Below are 14,039 nucleotides of genomic sequence, written 5' to 3'. Positions count from 1 at the left end.
GAAGAGAGGCGTGACGTGGGCTCTTTTGGGCTCGTTAAAGACGAGACGTGCTGCAGCGTTCTGAATCATTTGTAGACGTTTGATTGTGCATGATGGCAGTCCAGCCAGAAGAGCATTGCAGTAACCAAGCCTAGAAATGACCAGAGTCTGGACGAGAAGTTGTGTTGCATGTTAGGGCCTAATTTAATTTAATTTAATTTAATTTAATTTAATTTAATTTAATTTAATTTAATTTAATTTAATTTAATTTAATTTAATTTAATTTAATTTAATTTAATTTAATTTAATTTTTCCAATCCTATCCAAAACCGTATCCATATTGTTGATCCTTGTAATATACCATGGTGTTTACACTGTATACACTGCAAAATGCACCACATGGTGTTGATTGTTATTGACATGCACTTATTGGGTGTCGTAATCCTAGCCATCTTCTACCATAATCACATACCCGTTACCCTCAGATGATGACACCTGTAGACATTAAGCTCACCACATGCTCTTGTTTGCAGAAGGGTCATCACGAGATTCGGGAAATCCGGCAGTTCCATTTCACCAGCTGGCCCGATCACGGCGTTCCCTGCTACGCCACAGGCCTGCTGGGCTTCATCCGCCAGGTCAAGTTTCTCAATCCTCCAGACGCAGGGCCCATCGTGGTGCACTGCAGGTGTGCTCTTATCTTGTTTTTTTTTTTTTTTCCTGTCTGTAACTTTCTCACTCTTCTTACATATATTTACTGTAAGGTTCTGTTGTAAAGTTGGGCTGTTGTGTGATTATGAATCTACAATGAGAAATCCATTGATTATTTAAATTAAACATACTCCCAGAGGACTTTCAGTGGCTGCTGAAGGTTTGTTTACTGGTCTTAGTTTGGGCTGGTCTTCAAAGTGATGTCATAAAGTGTTATTTTTATTATGCATGTCAATATATAATAAATAATGATCATATATTTAAAAAATAAAAATAAATCATTTTGAATTTGCTCAAATTTTAGAATAAAACTTGCTAGGGTAAAACTATTAAAAGTTAGAAATAAAATAAAACTAAATATTAGATGAAAAACAAACGTAAATTTAAAGTGTAAATTTAAGTGCTAAATTTACTAAATCTGAAACATAAAAATGAATTAAAGCAAGAAAGAAATATAAAAGAGAACAAAGTAATAAAAATTAAACGTAACAAATTTACTAAAACCTAAACTAAAATGAAAATGAAAATATAAAAAATAAAAGCTAATTCAGTATTGTAATAGTATATAAATGATATTAAAATCCACCCATAAGTGTTTTCATTTTCTGGTCTCTAGGTCATTTTATACATGTTGAGCTTCCATGATGTTAAAGGGATAGTTCACCCAAAAATGAAAATTCTGTCAGTAATTACTCACCCTCATGTTGATACAACCATGTAAGTCTTTCTTTCATCTTCGGATCACAAATTAATATTTTTGTGATTAAATATGAGCGGTGGAATACTCCTCCATTGGCTTTAAGGGGGCCCAAACTTGTCCGTCCAGAAAGTCAGTGAAGAAAATGTTTAAATAGTCCATGCCACTACAGTGGCTCAACCGTACGTTTCTCAAGCGACGAGAATACTTTTCGTGCGAAAAAAACAAACAAAAGAACGACTTTATTCAACTATTCATTTTCTCTCTTGTAGGCCTCTGACGTTAGTTCACGAGAGCTCCATGACGCATGCGCGAGAACTAAACTGACGACGGTCTTCTTCTACTACTACTTGTTACTGGCTGCTCACTCCTTAGGAGTATTACTGCCACCTAGTGTTCAAGATGAAGTGCTGGCATAGCCGGAAGCGCTAAACTTTGTTTACAAGCAGGTGAACATATCATAACATATGTATCATGACTTTAACAATTACCACATACTGCTTCCACTTACCTTGTTGGTCTGTATAAACAAGTTGGGCACAGCTGTTGATTTCAGTAATCTTTTTTGTTGAACTGATTTGAAGTCGTCTGGAGAGAAATGTTCACTGCACAACTTCATGTGCTTGACGAAATTAATCGGTAAATTAACATCCCGTTGAACAGCCAGCAGCCATAGATTCAGTCGCTCACGATCATTTCATGGGAAACGGTGAAAGGTAAGCCGTTCATTTTGTGGCAATGTTAAGGCACCTTGACGTTTACTCGTTAGTTTTTCACGATTCGGACATCCAGGAAATGCACACTTTCTAACCATTGTAAACAATTACTTAGAGCGAGACCAAAAGCACGATCAATGTCGAATTCAATAGCTTACATACAGCGCGCGCGTTCACCTGCTTGTAAACAAAGTTTAGCGCTTCCGGCTATGCCAGCACTTCATCTTGAACACTAGGTGGCAGTAATACTCCTAAGGAGTGAGCAGCCAGTAACAAGTAGTAGTAGAAGAAGACCGTCGTCAGTTTAGTTCTCGCGCATGCGTCATGGAGCTCTCGTGAACTAACGTCAGAGGCCTACAAGAGAGAAAATGAATAGTTGAATAAAGTTGTTCTTTTGTTTGTTTTTTTCGCACGAAAAGTATTCTCGTCGCTTGAGAAACGTACGGTTGAGCCACTGTAGTGGCATGGACTATTTAAAAATTTTCTTCACTGACTTTCTGGACGGACAAGTTTGGGCCCCCTTAAAGCCAATGGAGGAGTATTCCACCGCTCATATTTAATCACAAAAATATTAATTTGTGATACATGGTTGTATCAACATGAGGGTGAGTAATTACTGACAGAATTTTCATTTTTGGGTGAACTATCCCTTTAAATACCGCCATACAAACATTACCCTTCAGAAGGTCTTTCTCCGTCTTTTACTGATAAACGAGAGTATGATTAAAGGCTTGCTGTGTTTGTGTTGAACACAGATACTGGTACTAAACTGTTTTAATGTGAAATTAGGTAAATGCATTGATTTCATTAAATGTATTTAATGAAACATTTATTTTATCTCAAATGTATGGCAGTCCAGAAGAACACTTTCTGTCAGCATAACTCATTTTTCATGTAACAGGAAAAGTACCCTGGGAGTTCCAAGAGAAAAGATGATTTTCACACATATTCATGTGCTCTCACACATTCACCAATGTAGAACATTTCGGCACATGGATAGACATTCACCCATGAATCTGTCTGCAACATGGACACATGGATAGACAGAAACGTTCTCACAATTGTGGGGAGTAATTGGGGGACGTGTGCGAAGAAGGTTTGGGAATGAAAGGTGACAGCAGGAGACTGTGAAGTGGCAGTGTAAATTTGCAATCGGCCTTACGATCCCAGAGACGAAGCAGATGTGACAAAGAAACCTCTAGAGCGGATTAGCCCAAGTGTCAAGTGCTCCTGGTGTAGAGATTAAGATTTTGATTCAAGCAAGTTTTTCAGAACGTTACAAATGTTCTTTACTTCCATGGAACATGAAAGGAGTTTTAGCAGAATGTCCTGGCTGCTCGCAACAGGTTTTCAAACCTGACATGACAAACTGATGGTCCATATTTAACTGTACTATACAAAGGTGCATATAAAATTTGAGATCTACAGTGGAAAAGATTACCAGTGAATAATGTTATATATTGGACTGTAACAAAAAGCTACATGACGTCCGAGGACTTATAAAATAGTGTTTGAATAACATGGACTACGGTTATGGTGCTTTTATGAAGCTCTATAGTCATTTTTGCTGCTCATTAGTGTCTGTCATTTACTTCCATTGTACGTGAAAGAGCAGCCAAGACATTCTACTAAATATCTGCTTTTGTGTTCCACTGAAGAAAGAAAGTTTAAAACATGAGGGTGAGTAAATGTCAGAACATTTTATGTGTTATTCCTTAAAAAGTTTATATTGATTGTGTAAAGATGAAATGTGTCATTTTTTAAACTTTGACTAAAAGCAATGTAGCGCATTAAACTAATGAACACTTAGGATCTTATGGCAATTTTTGACAGAGGATGTGAGATATAAAGGACATCCTCCCTGTCTCTCCCTTGCTTTCTTTTTGTCAGTTGTTTACCAGTCGCACCATTAATCACTGTGAGTGACGGCCAATCTGTGGCACCGTGGAGTTGCTCTGTATTTGTGTGTGCGAGTCGTTTTCGAGTGACTGATAGCACGTCTTCTGTCCAAATGGTCTTTTTCACACACACAAGCATCTTGGTCTGCCAGAACCTTGTTTTCGTAACACCTAACATTTGGATCATAGCAGAAATCTGCCTTACGAATGTGCTGTGTGTGTGGGTCAGGTTTCACCCATGTTGTGAGTACCAAATGTCCCCAGAAGCATAGTAAAACCTTAAACCATGTACGCTGTGGAGACCAGCAGTTCCTGTGAGAAGAACGCCTTTAATACACATCTTCATAAACACATAAAAAAAAAAGCTAAATCAGTTTTCAAATTCAGTGCAAAATTAGCGCTGAAAAGGCATGGACTGAGTTGTTTTTGTGGCTGACCTTATTGCATATGCATTTGTAGGAGTTTCCCTTTCCGACGCCAAATTTATGGGAGGAGAGTATTTAAATGAATCAAGCAATGTGATTTATTAATATTTGTGCTGTCAATTTACTGGTTTTTGCGACATGGCTGCTATTGTTGCTGCTAGGAGGAGACACCGCAGAGATCTACGGAAGAGGATTAGGGCCAAGCAATAATAAAAAAATAAAACCATCTCAAGATTAAAGTTGTTAAATTTCAAGAAAAAACTCGTTAAATTACGAGAAAAAAGTCGGAATAAAATGTTGAGAATAAACTCGTTAAATTACGAGAAAAAAATGTTGAGAATAATATAATTAAATTACGAGAAAATAGTCATTAAATTACGAGAACAAATTCATTAAATTATGAGAAAAAAGTTGTTAAATTAAGAGAACAAATTTGTTAAATTACGAATTTGTTTAACGACTAAATAATTTAACGACTTTTTTCTTGTAATTTAATGACTTTTTTCTCATAATTTAATGTTTATTCTCAACATTTTATCTCGACTTTTTTCCTGAAATTTAACGAGTTTTTTCTCGGAATTTAACAAGTTTTTTCTCGTAATTTAATGAGTTTATTCTCAACATTTTATCTCGACTTTTTTCTCGAAATTTAACGACATTTTTCTCATAATTTAACGAATTTGTTCTCGTAATTTAACGACTTTTTTCTCGTAATTTAATGACTTTATTCTCAACATTTTATCTCGACTTTTTTCTCAAAATTTAACGAATTTTTTCTCATAATTTAACGACTTTTTTCTTGTAATTTAATGACTTTTTTCTCATAATTTAATGTTTATTCTCAACATTTTATCTCGACTTTTTTCCTGAAATTTAACGAGTTTTTTCTCGTAATTTAACAAGTTTTTTCTCGTAATTTAATGACTTTATTCTCAACATTTTATCTCGACTTTTTTCTCGAAATTTAACGACATTTTTCTCATAATTTAACGAATTTGTTCTCGTAATTTAACGACTTTTTTCTCGTAATTTAATGACTTTATTCTCAACATTTTATCTTGACTTTTTTCTCGAAATTTAACGAGTTTATTCTCAACATTTTATCTCGACTTTTTTCTCGAAATTTAACGAGTTTTTTCTCAACATTTTATCTCGACTTTTTTCTCGAAATTTAACGACATTTTTCTCATAATTTAACGAATTTGTTCTCGTAATTTAATGACTTTTTTCTCGTAATTTAATGACTTTATTCTCAACATTTTATCTCGACTTTTTTCTCGAAATTTAACTACATTTTTCTCATAATTTAACGAATTTGTTCTCGTAATTTAACGACTTTTTTCTCGTAATTTAATGACTTTATCTCAACATTTTATCTCGACTTTTTTCTCAAAATTTTACGAATTTGTTCTCATAATTTAACGACTTTTTTCTTGTAATTTAATGACTTTTTTCTCATAATTTAATGTTTATTCTCAACATTTTATCTCGACTTTTTTCCTGAAATTTAACGAGTTTTTTCTCGTAATTTAACAAGTTTTTTCTCGTAATTTAATGACTTTATTCTCAACATTTTATCTCGACTTTTTTCTTTTTAATTTAACAACATTTTTCTCATAATTTAACGAATTTGTTCTCGTAATTTAACGACTTTTTTCTGGTAATTTAATGACTTTATTCTCAACATTTTATCTCGACTTTTTTCTCGAAATTTAACGAGTTTTTTTCTCGAAATTTAACGAGTTTTTTTCTCGTAATTTAACGAGTTTATTCTCAACATTTTATCTCGACTTTTTTCTTGAAATTTAACGACATTTTTCTCATAATTTAACGAATTTGTTCTCGTAATTTAACGACTTTTTTCTCGTAATTTAATTACTTTATTTTCAACATTTTATCTCGACTTTTTTCTCAAAATTTAACGAGTTTTTTCTCGTAATTTAACGAGTTTATTCTCAACATTTTATCTCAACTTTTTTCTCGAAATTTAACGCGTTTTTTCTCGTAATTTAACGAGTTTATTCTCAACATTTTATCTCAACTTTTTTCTCTAAATTTAACGACATTTTTCTCATAATTTAACGACATTTTTCTCATAATTTAACGAATTTGTTCTCGTAATTTAACGACTTTTTTCTCGTAATTTAATGACTTTATTCTCAACATTTTATCTCGACTTTGTTCTCGAAATTTAACGATTTTTTTCTCGTAATTTAACGAGTTTATTCTCAACATTTTATCTCGACTTTTTTCTCGAAATTTAACGACATTTTTCTCATAATTTAACGAATTTGTTCTCGTAATTTAACAACTTTTTTCTCGTAATTTAATGACTTTATTCTCAACATTTTATGGTTTTATTTTTTTAATTTTTGCTTGGCCCTAATCCTCTTCCGTAGATATCAGAGAGTGCGTGGTAGAAGAAAGAAAATATTTTCCACTCGTATTAATTTCTTTGGAATACCACCAGAGGAAGACGTTATCCGAACATATCGTTTGCCAAGCCATGTTTGCCATATGCCAACATGGCTTGACAAATGATATTATATATGTGTAGTTTGTCAGATTACACATGTAACAAGTTGTGCCTGTGTCGACCCGCACCCGATGAGAGCATCAGCTCTGTTTATTTGTGTCCCAACCCTAATTTGCGCTGCTCTTGTTAGATTGCGTTCTTTAACTTGCACATCAGCAGTAGATCGTGCGAAAACCTTGCCACTCCCATCGGCGCATTTGTGGAATTGTGCTCTCGCGCTAATTTGCCCCGTTTAGTAAATCTGGCCCTTAATAATTTAAAATAAGAATTTAAATCTGTCCTCTCCAACACAATGTAGTCTTACATCAGAAATGGAGCTGGTGGAAGGTTTTCATGCGGTTAGAAGCAACACATAAGCCTGAACTTCTGTATTTTCCGCAGTGCTGGTGCTGGAAGAACAGGCTGTTTCATTGCAGTGGACATTATGTTGGACATGGCAGAGAGTGAGGGTGTGGTGGACATCTTCAACTGCATCAGAGAGCTGCGCTCACAGAGAGTCAACATGGTTCAGACAGAGGTGAGCAGCCCTGCAGCTTTGAACAGCACTGTTTAACCATATATTTTACATGATCCTGTTTGTCGTTAAGGCAACCAGATTGTGCACATGCTTATATACTCATTTACTTGTTCATTCATTTGCTAAATTATTAATTTGTTCACTTTCTTAATTATTCACTCACTAAACTTTACTCAGTTTCACTCATGTCATTTACTGTCCCTTTCACTATTGTACTTCTCAGTCATCAGTGTTAGGGAAAGTTACTTTTAAGAGTAATGCCTTACAATATTGTGTTAGGTTACTTTTTTTGGTAATGTGTTATGTTACTTTTGCATTACTTTTTCTCACCTTGAGCTGGGCTTGCTTGTTTGTTTTTTAATAACAAAAAAACTTCTATTTTTGGCAAATGTAAAGGCCCTTTAACACCAAAAGTGAAATGAATAAAACTCAGGGCACACAACAGCACACACAACACTTATTCCTGATTTCTCTCAACATGGGGACAGTAAAGCTGTCAGTTGTTGTTTTTTTATTATTATTATTATTATTATTTTATTTTTTTTTTTATTTGAAAGTAATCCGTTACTTTAGTAGTTACTTGAAAACAGTAATCTGATTATGTAACTCGCTTTACTTGTAATGCGTTACTCCCAACACTGTCAGTCAAACACTTGCAACCTCACTCGCTTACTCACATAGCCTTTTTCTAAGCTCTCGTCTGTGAAGATGATATTGAAGCCATCTATTTTCAACTTAAAACTTAGATAACCTTTCTTTTCCCTACATTAATCTCCACACTATAACATCAAAATAGCCATAAAATGAAACTGCATAGACAATGGCAGGCAGTATTTACTGAATATTGGAATTTAAAGTCATGCCCCCTAGTGGTGAATGAAAATTAATATTGCACTGTTTTAAAATGCAACAAAGCAATAATTATACACTATAAGTATAAATTATTAAATGGTTTATTTTACATTTCATGATTTGACACTATTGTTAACTGTTTAAAAAACTCTTTTTTCAAGCAAATTCCTACTGTTGTACAAAATTATAATTATGATTATGTATAATAATAAATAACTATTATTATAAATAATATAACATTTTATATAAATGTTATTAATTGTATAAATATAAAATTTACTATTATTATAAATCATTTATAATAATAAATGTCTAAATCTCTAAATCACACACTACATCAACTCAACATGCTATTTTATTCAGTTCTGATATTACACATTTTTGCGGTGAGGATAGCATGCTTTTAAAAGACTAACACTAAACGCAGTGGTGGTGATAATGGCTTCTGGGAGGCACTTTGTGTCAGCCTGCAGCTCCATTCAAAGATAATCCTCCACAGACACAACACACAGCAATTAATCTTTTAAAAGGCTTTTTCCTCGTCTTTTGTCCTCAGCCCTCTGCAGAAGTGCTCACCAGGTTATGGAGTAATAGGTACGAGAGGTCAGCTCAGCTTGACTTTAGCTTAGCGTGGATCAAAGGCCTACATTAGCATTCAAACCTTTAAGCCGGAGGCATTGTTGAGCTAAAATATGGATAATTCCAGCCCATATGTGAGGCTGTGGTTTCAGAAGGAGTTTAATATTAGCTGCAGGATGGGGGCGGTGTTTGAGTGCCCCCTTGATCTCATTTTTAAGGCCACAGTTGAAGCGGTTTTGAGGAACGCTGTCGTCGCCGCAGGATTTTAGCATCAGAAGCCGCGATGCTGAAATCCATGTAAAACATCCTTGAGGCAAGAGTCATTCCCCTTCAGCAAACTGTGCTTCAACGATGCTGTGTGGCGTTCACTCTCAGCTAGAGTTTGGGCTTTTGAAACGTATGTGTGTTTGGATGTTCATGAATGTAGATTGGCTGGTTTGAAGATGTAAAAGTTTAAATCAAACCCTTAATTATTTTAGAGCTGTGATTATTGTTTTTATTATTAAAAGTTAGCACTAAAATGCCAAAGGGAGCTTTTCTCATGTGGCCTACCAGCAGCTACACTAATTTAGAATCAGCGAGATAATTAAAAGTGCCTTCTGATATTGCATTACTTTTAAATCTTAAACTGATTAAATATATATGAAATTCAGTACCATGAAATTAGCATCTCTTACCATGACTGTAACACAGTATTTTTTTGTAAGTGTTGATCTCTATCTCTATCCCTTTCTCTACAGGAGCAGTATGTGTTTGTGCACGATGCCATTCTGGAAGCTTGTTTATGTGGAAACACAGCTATCCCAGTGTGTGAATTCAGAGCCATCTACTACAACATCAGCAGACTGGACCCTCAGACCAACTCCAGCCAGATCAAAGATGAGTTTCAGGTGAGAAACTTTTTTTCCTTTTTTTGTAGATAGCTTCTGGTATTTGCAACTACAAAAAAAACAAAAAAAAGAAGAATCCCATTTGAATTTTACACATTTTTTTATGATTTTACAAGAATTAGTGCATTACTGTGTCTAAATTACAAATCTTATTATTCACGGGTTGATCTTTTCTATCTCAGGAGACACAAATGAGACAATTGTAGACATACATATAATTGTAGACTTTTAATTGCAGATTTGAGCACAGTCTGTAGCTATGTTTCCATCTAAAGTTACGAATTTAACTTAATTGGAATATCGTATAAAACCTTTGGCTCAGGCATTTGAGAATGACCAAACCAACATTTGAGATCCTGTGCAATAAAACTGGTCTGCTGATAAGTCCAGCTATCCAATCACATCCTCTGTTAAGGCAAAGTCACATGAGTTTTTTTGTTGAGCATGGAGGGATTTATTCAGTAAATGTCTTTCCAATGTATTTTGTCTTTTTGTTGGATAAAAAAATTATCCACCACAATTGAGCACATATATTTCTTGGCTTTCCATCCAACATTTTTCATGCAATATCCCAACATTTGCTTAAAAATAGGTAAATGGAAATGTAGCTTGTGGAATAGGTTGTTTGCACATGACGTCATTGCCGCAGCGCAAAATGCGGCTGGAGTGATTTTTCTATATAGGAATACTATCACAAACTCAAAATTCCTATGTTTTGCGTCATTTATGGTTGCTCAAATCTATCAAACCGAGAAACCACAATGAGCTTTTTTCGTTTATGTAACTTATATCGTTTTTTAACTTTAAAAGTCGTCACCTTTTATAGCGTTTTGCGTCTGCTGATACTGAAATGAATATGGACACCTGCTTACCTTTTTGACTTGGTTAAATATTCACATTCTTCATGGTATCGTTTGCAGAGAAGAGAAGCTATTTTATCTCATTGCATGATCATTTGGTGTTTTCACTTCCGTTTTGTAGAATTCCATTTAAAATGTTGATCTGGTAACCGTGAAAACAGTGTCACGTGCTGCTGCTTCAGCCATCATATGGTAGAAAATGTCCAAATAAAAAAAAAAATGTGTTCAACAAGCTGACAGAAGTCGATCAATTTCTTGGTTGAAAGGGTGTAAATGTTACTATAGTTTTAATGTTTTCTTTTAAATACTCACTTTCCCATATGACCACGGAGTAGAATCGGAGGGGCATTCAGCGGACAGACACCCTTTTTAACAGTCTATGACAGACACTGACACATTGTATTTTTTTTTATTTTTTATTTTTTTTTATTTCAACAAATGACAACCAAAATCAAACCCATAGAAGCTTGTGAACAGTTTTGAAGTGGCTGCGTGCAAGTTATGCTCATTCACAAGCCGAGTGAGAGTCATACTCGCAAATGTAATGTTAATTATTAAACCAAACAAAATACAACACTTTCAAAAACACTCAGCTATGTGATTATTTTATTGATAGGAAGTGGGTTCAATCAGTGACATTATTAGATTTGCTATACGGCGTCTCCCCATCACCTCCTCAACCTGCTTCCCTTATTGTGTTTTTACACCATCCAGTTTTTTCCCTGAACGATGATGTGAGCTCCTGTTGCAATTCTTGTTTCAGCATAAATGAACTACAATGGCGACAATTTTCACAATCACGACAGAAAATCCAAAAACACTGCCTTAACTTCACTAACAGAAAGGCAGCACGATATAAACAAACCAGACTAGAACTGAACGCGGCGTGACGGCAGCTTCGCCTTCTCTATATCTACCTCCTCGGTGGCAGTCAAGTCTTTCATTTCAGTAGAAAAATCGCTCCTCTTCATGACATAAGGTCGAAAATATGTTGTGATTTTCTGTTTATACCTTTCTAAACCAGCACAGTACAGACTTTTCTCCATCTCTTCCATTCTAATTTTCACTGCTTGCCCTCCACATTAATTTCGCGCATCACCAGAACCACGTGACTGCGAACAACCTATTGTTGAAATCTCCTCCGAAAGAACTCCCGGTATCTCAGAATATCATCCTCCGTTTGCTCTCAATTCAATCTCATTCCAATCTAGGAGGAACAGTTGAGACACTGAAGAGATCCCATTTGTGATCTATCTTTCCTCCGAGTCTTAAAAGTAGTCGGAGCATACGTGTTTTTAAAGCTTTATGTTTTGTGTTCCTGCAGCTCTTAAACTATAATCAGTGAGCAGCCCACATGGAGGCCTAATTTACTGAATCCTCCAAGGTTTTTTGCTGTCGATTGGCAGTACTGTATTATGGCTGAAGGCCTCGCAGCTATTTCTAACAACTTTATCAAGCTCTCTGGTGTGATTTCATCATGATTTCTCCTAAATTCAAAGTGCTTTTAAATAAGTCAATCGGCAAAGCACGGTGGCTTCCTTAATGCATTTAGATGAGGCAGGTGAGCAAAGACACAGTGACTCAGACATCGGGGGAGAAAGCGCATTTTTACGAGCCAATGCCGAGCTGCTAGAGCCCCATAAAGCCCAGAGCTGAGCTATTTCTTTTCATGGTGCCTTTATGTTTTGTATTCCCTGTGAAATGAGCAAGCTGCTGCCGTCTGAGGGGAAGCAAAGCTTCAGATCTGTGAGGTGTCTCATAAAATATGATGAATATGTTTCTATCTTTCTTTCCTCCCAGATCTTTCGTTTTCTTTCTAGCGTTGCATCTTTCTCTCTTGTAAGCCATTTTTCACTTTCTGTCTCTCTTTCCATCTGCCTCTCTCTCAACGTCTTTATGTTCTCCAGTGTCTTATACATAAGTAATGACTGACCTTCAGTTTACTAAAATATTTGCATTGGTTGTGGTTGGACCAGCAGCGCGAGTGGAATTGGTTTTATAAATGCGCCATTTTTTCCCCATGTAAGATCAAGAGTAGCTTTATGTTTGAGATCAGTTTGTTTTTCTGTGTATTAAAGATGTATGTTACAGTGCTTCATGTGTTCTTCCTCAGACTCTGAATATAGTGACACCGCGTGTTCGTCCGGAGGACTGCAGCGTGGGTCTGCTCCCGCGTAACCACGATAAGAACCGCAGCATGGACGTCCTCGCGGTGGACCGCTGCCTGCCTTTCCTCATTTCTGTTGACGGCGAGTCTAGCAACTACATCAATGCAGCGCTGATGGACGTAAGTTTGAGTGCTTTGTTAGGTGTCACCTGGCCTACATTGTTGAATGTAAAAAATCTAGTATAGCTGATACCCCAAATTAATTACGTTTAACCACTATCTGTATAAGAGCCAGCTGCAAATACACAAAGGACTGACTGAGATGAAGCTGTTCTCTGTGGGTACATGAGCTCGCGTTAGCATATTTCTCACATATTTGAGGTCTAAATAACTACATTCTTGCCTAAAAAAACTCTTAAAAACTACATTTCGTGACATAACAACAGTAGTATTTATAAAAAAATATGGTAGATTTGCTCGTGGAGCGATACAAATGGTGAAACGGTACCAGTGCTGATGCTGGGAGAATATCGCACGGCTCTCAGCTAATCAGATTCGAGAACCAGAAAGAACTGTTGTGTAAAGTATAATATACTATAACGACACAGAGTAAAAGATAGCTGATGAACGATAAAAACATTGACAGCCAATCAGAATCTATCCTGCTTTAAAGAGCTCAAGCATTTAAAGTGGCAAACTGCTCTTGCTTATTAGAAACAGAACGGTATCGTTTGCTGGTGTAGATGCTAATATAGTTATCGTTATAGTTACAGTTATCATTATATCGTTTTTGATGTGAATGGGCCTTAAGAAGGAATTTAGATTTATAAAACGTAAAAAAGTATTTTTTAAAGTCAATTTTTTATAGTAAATAACCAAAAAACAATATGTTACTTCACTTCCCATAGTGCACTATGATAAATCCCAGGTAAGCGGAGCAGAACGCCCAGGAGATCACACAGTGACAATCTCATAAACAAGCCAATTTAACAAATACAAGATTAGATCACATCTCCGTAATCTCCACACATAGATCGTAATCACACTCGTACCATAAACCAGCATCTTCACGCAGCATCCAAAAAGGATAATCAAGACAGAAGACACGCACCTCAGATAAAGAACAACAAGATGAAAAAAAGAAGATAAGCAGCAAATGAATTGAACGGCCGACCCGTGGTAGAAGAGTGCGTGCGCGTTTGTCTCAAACAGAGACTCGGCAGTCCATGTCAATGAATACCCTGGCAAGGTTATCACTCAGTCTCTGTGCTT

General features: G+C 35.7%; 1 protein-coding gene across 13 annotated transcripts in view; it reads left to right on the top strand.

Annotated features, from left to right (window-relative positions):
- Positions 1 to 14,039, top strand: part of ptprt (protein tyrosine phosphatase receptor type T) — a 321,273-nt gene that overhangs the window by 294,077 nt on the left and 13,157 nt on the right. For all 13 annotated transcript variants that reach the window (XM_048199084.1, XM_048199081.1, XM_048199083.1 and 10 more), the window contains 4 exons: positions 513 to 667; positions 7,344 to 7,479; positions 9,651 to 9,800; positions 12,774 to 12,947. In XM_048199084.1, the coding sequence (XP_048055041.1) occupies positions 513 to 667; positions 7,344 to 7,479; positions 9,651 to 9,800; positions 12,774 to 12,947 (615 nt within the window). The remainder of the gene's footprint in view (positions 1 to 512; positions 668 to 7,343; positions 7,480 to 9,650; positions 9,801 to 12,773; positions 12,948 to 14,039) is intronic.

The sequence above is a fragment of the Megalobrama amblycephala genome, linkage group LG8 (assembly GCF_018812025.1).
Source record: "Megalobrama amblycephala isolate DHTTF-2021 linkage group LG8, ASM1881202v1, whole genome shotgun sequence".
NCBI classification, from domain to species: Eukaryota; Metazoa; Chordata; class Actinopteri; order Cypriniformes; family Xenocyprididae; genus Megalobrama; species Megalobrama amblycephala.
This window is presented reverse-complemented; position numbering and strand designations above follow the sequence as displayed.